Source organism: Taudactylus pleione, unplaced genomic scaffold (assembly GCF_031769625.1).
Source record: "Taudactylus pleione unplaced genomic scaffold, aTauple2 ptg000458l, whole genome shotgun sequence".
Classification (NCBI taxonomy): Eukaryota; Metazoa; Chordata; class Amphibia; order Anura; family Myobatrachidae; genus Taudactylus; species Taudactylus pleione.
Window position 1 is genome coordinate 1,795,664 of NW_028284860.1, and position 17,368 is coordinate 1,813,031.

Below are 17,368 nucleotides of genomic sequence, written 5' to 3' on the forward strand. Positions count from 1 at the left end.
AGCTGTTTGTTTCTATGTGTAAAGCAGGTGATTTCCGGAATTCCTTCTGAGTTACTGCATAATGACTGTAGGCAACATCATTATTTCAGTACCATTAACCTGTATTATGTATAGGGACATGAATTTTATCACACCATCCATTTCGATAGCAAGTTGTGCAATATATTCTTTATTATTCACCATCATCTCAACATAAGTAATTTGGATATGAGTGTGTGTCTAGCCCTAGCACAAAATGAGGGCTGGACATGGCATCTGTCTTCTGGTCCATCTCACGAATTCGGAGGCCCATTGCTAGATACTTTGCAGCAGCACTGAAGAGAGTGGTGCCTATTTATCAGGCATGGGCACCAAGACTTTGTACCTGTCTCCTCTCACCTCTCTCTCGTCATCATGTCTTGTTTAGAAAGAAAGGCTAACAAGCATTCATGATTTTAAAATAAATATGATGACTCAATAATTAGCACACACTAAATGATTTGTATGAAAAAAGTATATTTAAAAAAGTTCTAGTTGTAAACAGTTACTCAGTACAGTATTTGGCACAAAGGATCATCATTTCCATACTACATTGGCCAAGTAAGGAAGAGCTATTATGCCAGTTGTTCATCACAATCATTACTAGGCAGTGCATTTACTTAGAAACATCCACTGTACAGTTAAAATAATATGTTACATGCAGAAAACACAGTTTAAATGCTAAATATACAATTTCATACATTTACATAGTTAATGGGGTTTTTTTATACATAAAATCTACTCTTCTCAATATTCCTGGTGAATACATGCTTCAGGCACTCACTGTGGTTTGCAATCTATGTTCTACATTTTATGCTCCCATACTTGACAGCGGAATCAAGTACAGCAAATTAAAATACTGTACACATCATACATCTCATATATATCGAAAGTCCAGTCTATAAGATGTGATTAGATAGAATGTCATTAAACAGATTTTTTTTTAAACAAAATGAGACACTGTAGGGCTCTGCATTACACTGTTACACAATAGAGACTGTGGGCCTGATTCAGAACGGCTGCATTAAGTACTTGAAAATAGCTGTGGACTTCCTCCCGTATTCTGTTGGATGGATCTATGTGTCTGCACCACCAGAATACATCCGTATGTGACAGTGTGTAGTTGTCACTATCAGCTTGACTTGCACCAGCCCTATCCTGGGTGCAAAAGAGCTGCCTGAAATTGACGGATCTTTGCATATGCTTACTGCTGAATAGGCCGAAAATCAGTCCATATGCCCATGGCTAGTTGTTGCTAATGGCAAACACCCAGTTTTAATTGCTGTCCAGTTACACCCATTTAGCTGCAAGTGGAGATCTGAGTGACTGTGGGGTAGATTTACTAAAGCTTCTAAAAAGGCTCGTGGAGATGTTGCCCATAGCAACCAATCAGACTATAGCTATCATTTCATTATTGCATCCTAGAAAATGATTAGGCATAATCTGATTGGTTGCTATAAGCAACACCACCACTTGTAATTTTTAGAAGCTATAGAAAATCTATCCCTCTAGCTGGCAGACACACTTGTTTTGTTTTTGTCTCCAGAGAGATTTTAATAAGGAATGATAGCTAAGATCAAGGTCTATCAGATTCATGCTTTAAAAAATGTACTATGCTTTTTAAAATATAAAAATATCTTTCTTATGAGATTACTGTTTTAAGATTTACAATAAATACAACTTCCCCAGCCTTGCTATGGTCATTCCATAGTTTACATATAAGCTGTTCCTTTGCCAGCTCCAGCTCCTGCTTTTACACTCAGACAGCATCAGATAGCACCAGACAGCACAGAACTGTTAAATGCCATCTCCTAGGAAAAGTCTGAATATTTCTCTTTCAGTTGGTTGTAGATGTTTTCTCTCCTCTTAGGCATGTTTTGTTTGTCCATATATCACTTTCAGACCTGAGTAGAAACATAAAGCTATCCATTGTCCCACAGTCAGATTGCAGTAGATGAGGGTACGCTCAACCTGAGAAAGGCAAGATTAGTAAAACAATATTGCAAAATTAGATATTTCGACAATTTCCATATATTAAAAGCAAAATGCGTAACATGTTAAATAGTTTTTAAAACCACCACATTCAATGACAATAATTTTCTTTTATATGGAATTAATTCAATTACCTCCAAATTAAACTATAATATTTGTGTTAAATCTAAACTATTGCCTACATGTTACATTTTATTACCCTCCATTCTCACCCCCATGCAGTTGTGTTTCCTGGGGTATTACAAACTGGCAAATTAATTCTGTTTGCCACACTAAAATGGTGACAAAGGTAGTGGAGGTTAAAGGATGGACAAATCATTAGCTTCAATATCTTGACTGCAGCTTCTGACTGGTTGTTACTCCCCCCACCCCATTTCACCCATGTTTTTGCCGGGGATGTTGAAAGAACTTAAGGAGAAATGACTGCACCAAGTGGCACCTATGGCTTTGGCTGGGGGTGGGAAGAAGATAGTAAAATATAATAAGTAGGTGTAGATCAGACTGCACCAAGCGGCACCTAAGGCTTTGGCTAGGGGTGGGAAGAAGTCTGTAAAATGTAATATGTAGGTATAGATCAGACTGCACCAAGTGGCACCTATGGCTTTGGCTAGGGGTGGGAAGAAGTTAGTAAAATGTAATATGTAGGTGTAGATCAGACTGCACCAAGCGGCACCTATGGCTTTGGCTAGGGGTGGGAAGAAGTTAGTAAAATGTAATATGTAGGGGTAGATAAGACTGCACCAAGCGGCACCTATGGCTTTGGTTAGGGGTGGGAAGAAGTCAGTAAAATGTAATATGTAGGTGTAGATCAGACTGCACCAAGTGGCACCTATGGCTTTGGCTAGGGGTGGGAAGAAGTTAGTAAAATGTAATATGTAGGTGTAGTTCAGACTGCACCAAGTGGCACCTATGGCTTTGGCTAGGGGTGGGAAGAAGTTAGTAAACTGTAATAAGTAGGTGTAGATCAGACTGTACCAAGCGCCACCTATGGCTTTGGCTAGGGTTGGGAAGAAGTTAGTAAAATGTAATATGTAGGTGTAGTTCAGACTGCACCAAGTGGCACCTATAGCTTTGGGTAGGGGTGGGAAGAAGTTAGTTAAATATAATATGTAGGTACAGATCAGTTTTGATGCTTTGATTAAATCATGACAAAATACCCTTTGTTTTCTTTGCTGCACACACACAAATTTGCAGTGTATTATTGTTAGCGCCGATAGTAAAAGTTTTTCTGTTTTGTATACATTTATGGTATTAATATTGCCATTCTGCTAGTACCATGTATGATATGGGTAAAACCGAGAGCGGGCATATTTCTTTTCTGTTTTGTTTCAAAATTTTGCCTTGTGCTATCATGGCAGCTTTCAATTAAGACTATAAAAGGCCTAGTTGGGTGTGGCTCACGGCCAGCCCCTGTATAGATGTGTCCCTCTGTATCTAGAAGGTGAGTACATTTAACTGCAATGTAATGATGTGCTGGGCATATATGCTAGTGTTAGGGACCTGCAGAAAAATGGGGTCCCTTGATGCTGGGCTGCAGGCTTAAATGTTTTGATCAAATCATGACAAAATCCCCTTTGTTTATTTGCTGCACACACACAAATTTGCAGTATATTATTGTTAGCGCCGATAGTAAAAGTGTTTCTGTTTTGTATACAGATCAGTTTTTAGGTGCCCATTTATCACAGGATAAAAAGCCCTATTGAAGACAAAACAGCTGTTTTCCCCAGTGATAGGACTTTTCCTCATATCATTCTATACATCAAAGGGTCATGGGCGCCAGAATGGAAGGCAGGGCAAGGGGGCGGCTCACCCCCCCAAAACATGTCAACGGAGCGGCGGCCGCGGACCGTCAGGGCTGTGCTTTATAGTAATAGGCTGCACAGCCCTTGCACTGCACGGAGGAGGAAGTGTAATGTGTGGTCTTTAAGTTATAACCCCGCTTGTTACATATCCTCTTCCGTGCAGGGACTGTGCAGCCTATTACTAAAAAACTGCACAGGGCTGACAGTCCATGACCGACGCTTAGGTAAGATGGAGGGGAGGGGAAGAGAGGGAAGAGGGGAGGAATGGGGAAAGGCGGGTGTGCTGCCGGAAGCTATTTTATGTTGCCCCCCCCCCCCCACATAAACTTGTTCCGACGCCCCTGAGTGGCTCTGACAGTCAAATTGCATGTCTGAACCGGTTAGATGGTGCTTACATGGCTTACCATTATAACACCATATAATTAATGGTAGAATATTTTACTTTAAATCTGTAGTTTTATCTCCATTTGCCAAAAGTATTCTGCATTGTTTGTGAATTTCACTCTAAAAGAGCAATTTTTCATTTGATGCATAACAAAAAATCCTGTGGGAAAAAAATAGGTGTATTTTTCCACATAAATAACTGTGGCAAGATGGAAAATTCATTTTGCAAATTATCATTTGACCATGGTTTGTTCCAGGAGGCTGCTAATGATTTTTAATTCTGCTCAGTCTCCAAGATGTAATTTGACTACCGTGGCATCCACAGTCACATGCTACGTGCCATAGTGAGCAGTAAGGCTTTGGAACACCCCTCTAAGCTCTGTCTGCACTGCAAAATATTCTCCTTCCTTTTACAATTCTGCCTAATGGTGCATACACATGGTCAGATTTGTCAGATGAACGATTTGAATGATCTGAACGATTTGACCAACGATTTGAACTATGAATGATTTTTGACTGCATTAAAATGACTGAAATCATTCAAAACTGACTGCAAACACATCAGATGTCAGATATCGTTATCTGACCATCGGGAACGCGCATCGTTCATCGTTCAAACATGTCAGATATGTCAGATTTTCCTTCAGATATGAACGATTGAACGATTTTTAAAATAGTTATCGTTCAGATCTGAAGAAAAATCTGACCGTGTGTATACACCATTAGATAGAGAGAGAGCATGTATGTGTGTATAACTAACAACCATAACTGTCTGCCCTCCAGAGACATTTTGATAAGGAGATAATGATTTGTAGGAGAACAGCTAAGTAAAAGGACAATGAAATGTCTGATTAAAATAAAAAAAACTTCTATAAACACACACTATATATATATATATATATATATATATATATATATATATATATATATATATCCCTATATATTGTAATACAGACATACTAATATAATATATAATTTAAAAGATTACATTTTATCAAGGATCCTAAATTAGATTGAAATCTTCTGCAAATACCTACCAAATGTATGTCTTAAACAGCAAACCAATTATTATTACTAGGACATGGTACTACACGTAATTCATATTTTATAGTTATTGTTGTATATATTTTTTCCAAGTATCCCATTTTGCATATTAATTACTATTAATTTTTTTAAATTACAGTGCTACCCGTTATATGCTGTATTGCTTGTTTTGGTATGAAATATAATCACAACCAATTGGTAGCTATGTTTTCTTGTTACATATATATGATATATATGGTAATATTTTTGTTAAGCATTTATTAGAACCCATAGCAATATTTGTAATTATTGTTACATGCACTTGATTAACTAACTTTCTGAATGGCTAATCTATACTTATTATAATGTTGTAATGGTTATATCTGTACAAATATTTTTTGGGGGAGAAATGTACTCCTTGGGACCGTGTATGAACTATGGAGATTAAAAAAAAAATTTTCGGAATTTTTATTTGTCTGTCTGTTACGGCATCACGCAAAAACTAGGGGATGAATTTGGATTGCGTTTTCAATATTATATAGCTTAGTCACCTAGAAAGAAAATGTGGTATGTATTATCTCAATGTGACGTCAGGGAGAGCAGCAATAAAGGAAAAACCAGACGCTTGACACTTGGCGCATGCAGTGTGCAGGTTCCTCAAGCCAAAAATGACTAAATGTATATAAATATATTTTTTGGGGAACAAATATACTTTTAGGGACTGTTTATGAACTATGGAGAATTTTCTTTTTTAATTGGAATTTGAAAAGGCTCCTCAGATCCAAAATGACTATATGTATATAAATATATATATACACAATATACTGTATACATATATTGTACACCCTGAACGCAAACAGTTATATATGTATGCATATACAAATACATAGATATATACATCTCAAGATCTATTTCGCACAAAAATCCAACTATATATTTAGCACTAATCAGGCAGTTTATTTTGACTAATGTAGTAGCAGTATACATGTCAATCCAGAAGATGGCAACAAATACTACATATCATAGAGTCACTGCTCATGTTACTTGCCACCTTTCAGTGATACTGTAGGTTGAGTAGCAATGGATTTGGGATGTACAAGATTTGTTTGACATGGGCAGCTTTACATGGCTTGCTCACGACTAGGGAAGCCGATCCCGGGGCTTTTTTTCAATCCCAGGATTCGGAATTGAAAAAACTCAACCTCGGGATTCCAAGGATTGGCCTAGTTTTTACAGTGACTTAATGGTGGGGCTTTCGGCGGCAGGTGGCAAGGCTTTCGATGGTGGCGGCATCTGTGTCCTGTAGAGCGGTGGGTTGGCGGGCGCTCCAGTCAGCAACAGGTTGCGCAGCGTGACCTCTGTCCTCACGTCACGCTGTGCAGTGCCAGCCGGGGATAGAGGGAGCTGTGCAATCTGAACACTCTGCTGGAAGTGCTCAGTGCTGGCCAGGATTTAAAAAAAAAAAAACATTTGTGGCCAATCCCGGGTTTGGGATTGGAGATATTCAATCCTGGCCTTTTTTGGGACAAAATCCCGGGATCCCACCAATCCCAATCCCGTGATTGGCCTCCCTACTCACGAGTTAGTAGCCCCAAGCATCTTTTTGTGTTGATCCCTGAAGGAAAAACTGCAAATATTGTTTACGAAGACATTTTGCGATCAATGTTTACTATATAAAATATACTTCACAATATGTATGCTGCCCCATGGCCCTTGCTTCTGGCTAGCAGGGTGACCATGACACACCCACTATTATATTATTTAGCAGCACTCCTCATAGGACTGCAGCCAGAATAGTTTAGTGACACAAACACAATACTGCTGCTATGATGTGTGTTAATCTGTCCTGACAAAGGTACATACAATCTACTGAACCGTTGACTGTGTGTACTTCTGGAGTCAACTTTGGCCCAGTGTTTGAAGATGTGAATCTGCATTAATATCCTAGATGTTTAAAGGTGGTGCGTGCCCTCTTACTAATTGACATTATATATATATATATATATATATATATAGACACTGACTTCAATGGTGGCACTCCAGGACTTCAAAGTATATAACACTGTATCTATTTTTGGTTGTGCAACTAGGCCTGGCCTATTTGAAGGGTGAGTGCCAGTTCCGTGACTGTATATATAAAGCAAGTAAGACCGAGCTGTAAGTCATTAAAATCCACCTGTTGAAAAGGCACACTAGCTTACCTCTCTATAATACTGTTGTTTTTCTCCAACTCATAAGAGACACTCTTCATTTGATCCCGTAGCTTTAGCATCCTGGTAAATACAAATAAATATCACCGATCATATTCACTGCAAGGACTAAGACTGCAAGTCAAAGTTGTGTACTCTGCTCCATGGTGTTCTCTCTAATAGCAGGACTCTAGTACAGTCAATCATTTGGCCTCTTTGCATCTTTCAGACATACATTGATACATACCTCCCAAGTGTGCTGATTTCAGTGGTTCAGCACAGATTTCAAGGCTCTGTCCTGCTCTCTCAATTGAGACCTTATTTTCCCATAGGCCTGAAGTTTGAGATGTGTATCCCATTCACCACTGCTTTGCATAATAGAACAGCAGAAAACTGGGGTGCCATGTACACCTGTCACCGATGCATGCAGCAGTGACTAGGGGGTTAGAGTGTAGCAGAGGGGGATAAGAAGCAGCTTAGAGACATGGCTCCATTGTGGTGTGGCCTGTCCCCAGGTGTCCTGTGTCACTATTCACTGAGCTGATATGTTGGGAGGTATCATGAAGAAACATGCCAACTTAAAGGACCACAAATCCCCCAAATATACATTTTAGATATGAACATTATGACAAAATACTATGTTAATTTGGCATTCCACTCCAGCTCTGTACAAAAGTAATATAATCCCTCCCTACTCCATAACATACAGCGGTAAGCCCTTCCACATCTTTAGTGTCCTTACATTATCTTGTATAAGTCAAAATCCCTGTACATGATGAATCAACTAACCCTCTCTTTGCATGTCTCCCAATTAATTCTGGCTAGCTGTCATTGTCTGCCTGTCTAGTTAGAGAAGCACCTCCATCCTAACATGACACACTGTACTTAGAGAAGTATAAACAAGTCACATACCTCCCAGCCTTGGACATATTCCAACATATCTCTGAAAGTTTTAGGCAGCGTGGTCATATTGTCATGGATGTGGCCATGCCCCAGGCATCATGCTAAGCACTCCGTCTCCCTACACCTCTCCCTTAAAATCACTGTTCAATTGCAATCTGTCTTAAGTGCCCATGGCACCCACTCACAATGGAACCTTCCAACTACCTGTAAGCAAGAGCAAGCGTGCTCAGACTGTTCCGCTGAAATTGGTCTGCACTTATTTCATGTGTATTTCTTAGCTTAGTAATACACAACCTTTGCTACATGTTGATATCATATAGCAACTTTACTTCCTCTTTAAGTTAAAAGGCAACAGCTTATCTTTTTATGACTAGAATGAAAGCAGTCCCCACTCCCCAGAGCCCAATATACTAGTATAAGAAATAATACATATATCTGCACACTTACCTAAGTGTCAGATCCTCCTGTGTTGGACTGGGAAATGAGGTGATGGGGTTGTGACTTGAATGCACTAAGTACAATTGCTGCATTCTTTGAGACAATCTATTGATGGGCTGCAAAGGAGAATAACTGTCCATTTATATGTAGCTCACTCAGAACAGAAAGCATAAGCAGAGCACTGTGTATACAATGAAAGCATATAGTGAGAGTGCATTACAGTAACTCAAACAAGAAAAAACGCGTGAAAATCACAGATTTGAATTTTCGTAGCAGTATTTACTGTATCAATATTTAATGCAGAATCAGCCTGTTTTTGCTAAAAAAACCCCACTTCAAATCCTACTGAAAAACTTGCTAAAAATCAATGGTTTTGCCAAATCGCTGTTCATTGTGCAGCACGGTTGGTTTATTGGTTAGCATTGCTGCCTCACAACACTGAGGTTTTTCCACCACAGCCATAACTGTGTACAGTGTGTATGTTTCTCCCAATGTTTGCGTGGGTTTCCTCCAGGTGCTCTGATTTCCTGCCACAATCTAAAAATATACAGATAGGTTAATTGGCTCCCGTCAAAAAAAAATTAACCCTAGCGAGTATGTGTGTGTACATGTGGTAGGGAATATAGATTGTAAGCTCCACTGGGGCAGGGATGGATGTAAATGGGCAAATAAGTGAAGTGCTGCGGAATGTGTGTGCACTATATAAATAACTGGTAATAAATAAATAAATCATTACACCTCATTATTCTTTTTACAAATACTATATATACATATACAGACACAGGGCATTATGTATCAATAAAAAATGCCGTAAAATCTTTGAAAACATCAGTTCCCCATATGTATTAAAATGGTGCCTAGTAGATAGGAGATATCTGCTGTAGTCCTCATGGAATTCTATAGGGGTGTGATGTGCTGGTGTGCAGTCAGCTCCGGAAAGCGATTCTTTCCAGAGATTCTGCATGACAGGCAACGCCATCTATAGATGACATTGCTTATAGAAGCCAATGAGCTTAATTCTGCACAAAGACCCGGAGAGGGATCCAAAGGATCCTTCTCTGTCCTCTGACAATTCCACATATACAGGCAGACGGGCACGCATGTGCAATACGACTCCCGGGTCATAAATTTGGAAGTCAGAACTTTGCTGGGACAACTCTTATCTGAAGAGCTATCCTTGGAGGTAGGTATTCATACCAGTCAGCGTTATTAAACACCAGTATGCATGCGATGAGATGTCTCGCATAGTATATGCAATACTTGATACATCTCGCCCATAACTGATCCGGTGTTTGTTGTAAAGTTATGAGTGGAAGAGCTGAGTCTGGCACTGTGTCTTTGAAAGCAAGTGTGTCTTTCCTATTGTCTGTGCTGGGGCATATATATGCAGTTTTGTCACTCCCAATAAATGATTATTTGTATATCTATAGTGATGTGTGTAAGCATGAACAATGTATTACTGCTTTCTTGTGAAGGTGGTTATCTTTGCATATCCAGATTTGTATACTACTGTGAATTTGTGTTAATTTAGAAACAGTGAAGTTTTTACACTCTAGTTTGTATTTAAGATTGAAGTATAGCTAAAGTTCCAATCCATTTTACCACTACACATCAGTGAAAGTACTAAAGACAAGACAACCGTCATTAGAGCAGACCATAATTATGATATAGACTAAGATAAGTAGATGTTGGGTTCACCTTGTTGTTACTATGTTCTCCTGTCAGTAAATATAGTTATGTTATTGCATTATAGAATTCCTTATTATATTTAAGTTTCTCCATGGGAAGGTAAAAATGTACTATTTACAGCCCCTGTACAGGGATGGACACATAGCTTTGTTAGCTTCCACACAATGAAGTGCACGGAGAACACATCTGGGGTAAATGTATTGAGCGTTGCTTTTGACTGACGGATTTAAAACAGCAGTTTTATGAAAGATATATCCGCCATGTTTTGCTTTAAATAATATTACTGTTTTAAATTCACCAAGAAAATCATAGATAAATTGGCGAAACAAAGCATGACACATTTACCCCCTGGAGTGGCAAGGAGCAGTGGCATTTGAGGCAGTAGTTGGCAAGTACTACTCTTTTACAAAATACATACTGCCTACAATTACTAAAAAGTTAATTTTAACTTTTTTGTGGTGACGCTTTTAAGTATGAGAGGTTATTATATGTAGAGATGTGCAGGCTTGGATTAGTTTCCGATTTTCCCCGCCAAATATCGGGTCTCAGAAAGAGGCGAAACGTCATCTTTCATGGACAAGCATAATCTTTCATGGACTTTTGTCCAGGAAAGATGATGTTTGTCCATTAAATATGACGTTAATTAGATAATTAAAATAAATAAATAGATTAATAAATAGCTAGTATACTCTGGTAACGGACTCCTCGAAACTCCGGAGCTCCCGAACACAGTCTGCCAAGTCTTCATTTAGCAGTCCTAAGTGGTTCTGGATCTCAGATATTGTCCTGGGAAGGGCACAAATATAGACTGATGCTCATGTATTCTTTATTTAATAGCAACATTTTCTTAACAGTTTACCATCAATGCTTTATTACTGTAGCAGATACACTACAAAAAGTTAAATGCTCCCATGTGAAAGAAAACCTTATAATAAGTATAGATAAAATGTTATAAACTAGGTATAGTAAATCATGATATTGCACTTTCTGATCATTAAACCAAAAAAGAGAAAGATATATAGGCTATATCTATATTTGTTAAGCTCAATTATGTTTTCAGTTCTATACTAATTTTAACATATTTTATACTGGTTAATCTTAACAACTGTACAATTAAATCAATGCAGGATTAATGCAAATTATAATAATAATGCTGGATTGCTTCTAATTTACTTCAAATTAATTTAGGTACAAACATTAAAAACAAAGTGGACATTGTGCAAATGTTCAAAATATTATATATTTTCTGTCTCCTGTCTGCACCTGCTTTGACTACCATGCTTTTTACATGATACGCCTTTATGTTTTTATTCAGTTTATATGATTGTTATGCCTGTTAATTTTTGTTTATCTGTGTGATTATTATTAGTTTTAATTTATCTTTGTATTACTGTATACATATTTATTCATATCATTATATTTTATATGCCCATTTGTCCAGTGCTGCTTAATTTATGGCACCTTACGAATAATCATTGATGATGATGCTCTACTTTTCCAATGTGAAACACTGAGTCAGTTAGGATGTGTGCCTAATAACTTACTGCAGAATGGTGCTTTTGGTCATGTATTGTTGTAAAGTAGCTACAACTTAAACTTAATCAAGTAAATGTAGGCTCCAAACCAGGTGGCAGATTGCAGCTGATTGTTTTTCTGGTGGTACACAGTACTGGCACATTTTTCTTTGTACAAAGTTTAATTCTTAAAATTACTTCCAGATAAAGGAAGAACTCAATTAAATAAGTATCTGAAAACGTGTCCAGAGTATGAAAGGATACTATTAATCTTGTATTATCTCGTAACTTTAGATGACTACCAACATCTTTTTACTGAGTATCGGTACATTTTATTCATTAAAGAAAAGTATTGCTGAAAAGGTAAATGTACCAACCCTTTGCAGTAAGGAAATACACATCACTGGGCCGGTGGGCCCCAACAGAAGCAGTGCATGTGCAACAGAGCCTATTTTCACTCTCAGTTCCACTGTGGTCATTATTACTGTAATATTTATTACAGTGGAACTAAAAGCTCATATGGAACTTCACTGCACAGATAAGAGAGGGATCAATAAAGTGGATTTAACCGGTAGCGTAGCCAGTGGGGGTGCAGGGGAGCAAACACTCACATTTTGGGTACTAAATGGAGGCACTGGGATAAATGAAAGGGGCATTTTTTTGTGACATGAGGGCACTATGTGGCATCATTTTGTGATAAATGGGGGCACTAGGTGGCATTATTTTTGATAAATGGAACACTATGTAGCATTATTAAATAGTGCTAGACATGACACATTTCCATTGCTAGACAACCCTATAGGCAGTGGTAAAAAATGCCCCTCTGGAGGTGTACACACCCCAAAACTGTGCTGCACATGCCTATTGAGGTATTGCTATAATATGGGGCACGGTATAACAGATTTTGGTAGTGGAAAGTGGTATGCTACCATGTGGGAGAATTGCTCTAATGTGAGGGGTATTGGCAACTTCTGTAAAGTGGTTGGATTGCTGTAATGATTAGGGTTACTGTAGTGTGTGTGTGTGTGTGTGTGTGTGTGTGTAGTGGTATTAAAGCAATGCTAGGGGTATTTACTGATGTAATTTGGCAGCAAATAATTTATTTACATGTTGATATTTGAATTTTTAAACAGCTGGGTCTGGGGTGCCTATTTTTTTTCAATCTTTCCAGCTCCCCCTCACCTCTAAAGCTGGCTATGCCACTGGATATAACATATTGCTGCTCCCCCCTGCTGTGTTCTATAGCAGCCGACACTGGTGATTTCTATTTTTGGATTCTTGCTAAGGAGGTGTGGCTTCCCCAAGGCAGACACTCTCTTTATAATATTACTGATTACTTCTAGAAATATTCTTCTACAGTATATTAAGTGTAGTAAAGGGCTGTGCAACTGGCAATATGATTACTTTAGATAATATTTTTGAAAAAAGAGGGTTATTACAACTAAACGGTTTTGGAGTCTATGGGCTCAAAAAGATATGGCACATTATACCCATGCTGGAGAGAACTGGTATAGCGTACTATTGAAAGCAGCTTTTAAAATGTTACTACAGGTTGAGTCTCCCATATCCAAATTAGGGATGTACAGGCTCGGTTTTACTCGGATTTACTCGGTTCTTATCGCCACTTTACCGCAAATTCGGATTTATTATATTGGCTATCCAAAACACATGATAGGCGGTAGCCAATAAAATGCCGTTTAAAGATCCGAGTAAATCCGAGTAAAACCGAACCCGCTCACCCCTAATCCAGATACGGAATTATTTTGGCATGCCTGAGATAATGAAACCTTTGATTTTTGATGGTTCAATGTACACAAACTTTGTCTAAGGCACAAATTATTAAACATCTTGTATAAAATTACCTTCAGGCTGTGTGTATTAGGTGTATATGAAACATAAATGAATTTCATTTCTGTACACAAACTTTGCTTGAGCCACAAAATTATTGAAAATATTGTATAAAATTACCTGCAGGCTGTGTGTATAAGGTGTATATAACACATACATGCATTCTGTTTGTATATTAGGCTCCCATTACCAGGATATTTCATTAAGATATGCAAATATTCCAAAATACAGAATATTCCATTATCCAAACTACCCCTGATCCCAAGCATTTTGGATATGGGAGACTCAACCTGTATATCATTAATAACTGCAGAAGGTCCATCCTGTCTCCTCAATGCACGAGCAGTGGAAGCCCCAATGGTTCCCACTGCAAGAAGAGAAGACAGACACTGAAGAGGAGGATCGGTAGCCAGGGTAAATTTGGGGATGGGGAGATGGATTAGGCTGGTCAGAGTCGTGACAGAACCGGGGGGGAGGGTATATACAGCAGAGAGGATTCTGGCACTGGCCAGAGAGGAGGCCGGGGTATATGCTAGGTCCAATATACTACTATATACTATATATAATAGCACACATGCATCTCTAAGTACATGTACCTCATCTTGCCACCGTGCTTTGAAAGAGCTGCTTGATATCTCTGCACAACCTCATCTTGAAATATAGTTAGAACTTTCTTGGCCAGGTTTGCTAAATTGATTCTGTGGATATAAAGAAGTGGGAATGAATTGGATACAGGGATTACAAATAAGAAAATTCTGGATTACATTATGACAAAAATAACTCACTTGTCCAATTTATGGATTTGTTCTTCATTGTGTGAAAGCTCTAAAAAAAAATAAATATTGTAATATATATTAGACAGTGTTTATAACACTAAAATTACATGCCAATACTAAAGGCTTGCATATAAAGGCAATTTTAAATAATTAAGTTTCAAGTAACATGAGCTGCTATGACCACATGGATTAACACAGCATTAGTGGTAATTGAAATAGGGATCTTTTATTCCAGTGAGCACCATCCCCACAGTATAAAGATAGAGTAAGAGAATAATCATGCTCCTAGCGTTCTCTCCCAATGCTTGTATGTACCGTGGATGTGCTCTTCAATTACCCTATCACTTAGGCAAAGCAGACTGGGGTAGATGTACGAAGCCCAGAAGCGGTATCAGCGCACGTTATGTGCGCTGATACCGCTTCTCCCCGATGTATGATCGGGGGTCTGGGCGGTAATTGACAGGGGAGCTATGTCAGCAGCGCCGATAGCCTGGGCTATGTATGAACGGTCATAACGTCTGACTGTTCGGCCGGCTGTAGCTGTCGGTATCGACAGCTACAGCCTGGTGCTAGCCTATCCCCACAGCAGGGACAGCGCTGTCCCTGCTGCGGCGGCTACCGGCTTCAGGCTCCACGCGGGGATCTCGCGATACTTGCGAGATCCCGCGCATGCTCAGTGGAGCCGGCCGGGAAGAGACACAGCGCATTAGCACTAGGCTGATGCGCTGTTGTCTCTAGCGGGTAGCGCCGAGGGGGGAGTTAACGCTCCCCCTCTCCGGCCGATGAGATGTTTATACATCTCATCGGTAGTGCTTCCTGCTTCGCCTCGGTAAAGAGGCGAAGCGGGTAGCGTTATAGCGGCACGGTAAGTGCCGCTATAATACATCTACCCCAATGTGCCATAGGTGTTTGAAACGAGCCTTACACAGGGGGCCACACAGGTGATTTGCATGACTATGACTTCAGCCAACAAAACTAGGCACTTATTGGCACACAGTTTTATTGGGAACCTATTCCTGTCATGTTAGAAGTTGTGCTGTTGAAATGCTGCAAGAAGCGTTTTTCAAGATGACTAACTCATACATACAGGTGGCTGTAAAGTCATGCTTTGTACACTAAACTGCATTAACTGGTAGGTAACCTAGTGTCAACACAATGATAAAAAAGTATTTCATAAATCACTTTAGTTCAGCATTTCTACAAATAACTGATGATCCATGACTGCAGCATTACATTTACAATTCCAATAATGCAGCACAGGGAAATATACCAGAACTATCATTAGGTATGTACTCAAACTGCTCATGTGGCAAAAATGTTACATTCTCCAAGCAACTTTCAAAGAGCAATAACATTTAACTTGTTGTCACACATCTTTAAAGTGGACCCGATCACCCACTCACAGAATACTTACCTACTTTATTTCTATGCTTCCAGCAGAGTTCCTGGAGGGGGAACGCAGGTGGCCACTGTAAGGGGCGGGTTGAGGCAAATTATGTCATTATAGCCCCGCCTACTGTTATGGAATGCCACAAATCAGGGAATCACACTTTACTTGGAAATGGATGGGATACGGGACAGTAGCCTGCTCTCCTGGGAATCCGGGGGATCTAGGAAAGGGCAAGTATGACTGAATCCCACTTTTAGTTGAACCAATATTTAGCAGAGACTAGCGGTTCGGTTTTTCTGAAAACAGAACATACCCAAACTTTTGGGTTGCGAGTCAAACAGAGTCCTGGCTCAGATCACCTTGGGATTTTGAGTAGAACTGAGTCCCGACTTGGGTCTTCATGCTAAGTTCGGAACTCGGATCTAAATAACGGATCTCGCTGATTTTGGATTGCATTGATGTGGTCAAAACTGACTGGAAATTACTGTGAATTAATGTTATTGATGTTAATAATACTATAGGAACAAAAACAGATCCAAGTTACATGATTTTAGCTGTTTTTATAAATTTTTACAGAAATCCCAAAACAAGACTGAAACAAAACACTTGAGGGTGGTTTTGCCAAAATCAAAATACAACGATGAGTTAGAACCAATAAATGGTAGTCTGCAACATCTCTAACATTTAGGAGAGCCTGGCCTTAAAATTCAGTAAGAACTTGAGACATCCCAATACTACTTGTCAAAGGTATCATTAATTAAAATATGCTGAGGATCTTTCTGACCCTCCAGGTCTGTGGGAACCAATGTAATTAACAAATTTGGGACATATACAGTGGCAGCTTTGTTCACTACTTTATTCATCGGAATGGTGAAATAAACAATTTTCTTTTCTTTCTTGGTGTGTTGTAGAAGCTTAAATAAACAAAAAATCCTCATACAAGTAGTTACCGCTGAGTCACATATACACGACGACTGCCATAGCATTGAGCATACTGTAACTATTTTTATTGCCCTTTGATAAAATACAAAGATGCTCCCTGGATACTGAATTGTACAGATCACAGAACTGTTGCATCTTAGGGCATGGAAATAATCAGTTGTCTGGTGGTGTAAAGACATGGCTGAAAAGCAAAGAAGGAGGCCTTACTTTATCAGCCCATGTCTAAAGATCTTGAGACCTAGATTTCTTTACACGATGTAGCCACCACCATCTCTCGATTTCCGGAGATTTACTCTGTTGTAAAATGTAGATTCCATTTGTTCCCACATCCTGAGCACGGATTTAAATCAACGATTGATGTCAATGAATCACAAATACAAAGTGCTGTATTGTACCTGGGCCTGCCGACTTTGAGAGGCTTAGTAAAATATAACATACAAACATTTATAATTTATCACAA

General features: G+C 39.0%; 1 protein-coding gene across 4 annotated transcripts in view; it reads right to left on the bottom strand.

Annotated features, from left to right (window-relative positions):
* Positions 1-460: 460 nt before the first annotated feature.
* The window catches only part of IKBKE (inhibitor of nuclear factor kappa B kinase subunit epsilon), a 128,956-nt gene continuing 112,048 nt past the window's right edge, over positions 461-17,368 (bottom strand). For all 4 annotated transcript variants that reach the window (XM_088448568.1, XM_088448567.1, XM_088448565.1 and 1 more), the window contains 6 exons: positions 14,586-14,625; positions 14,397-14,498; positions 11,128-11,224; positions 8,759-8,865; positions 7,421-7,492; positions 461-1,989 (listed from right to left, as the gene is read on the bottom strand). In XM_088448568.1, the coding sequence (XP_088304694.1) occupies positions 1,959-1,989; positions 7,421-7,492; positions 8,759-8,865; positions 11,128-11,224; positions 14,397-14,498; positions 14,586-14,625 (449 nt within the window). In that variant the 3' untranslated portion in view covers positions 461-1,958. The remainder of the gene's footprint in view (positions 1,990-7,420; positions 7,493-8,758; positions 8,866-11,127; positions 11,225-14,396; positions 14,499-14,585; positions 14,626-17,368) is intronic.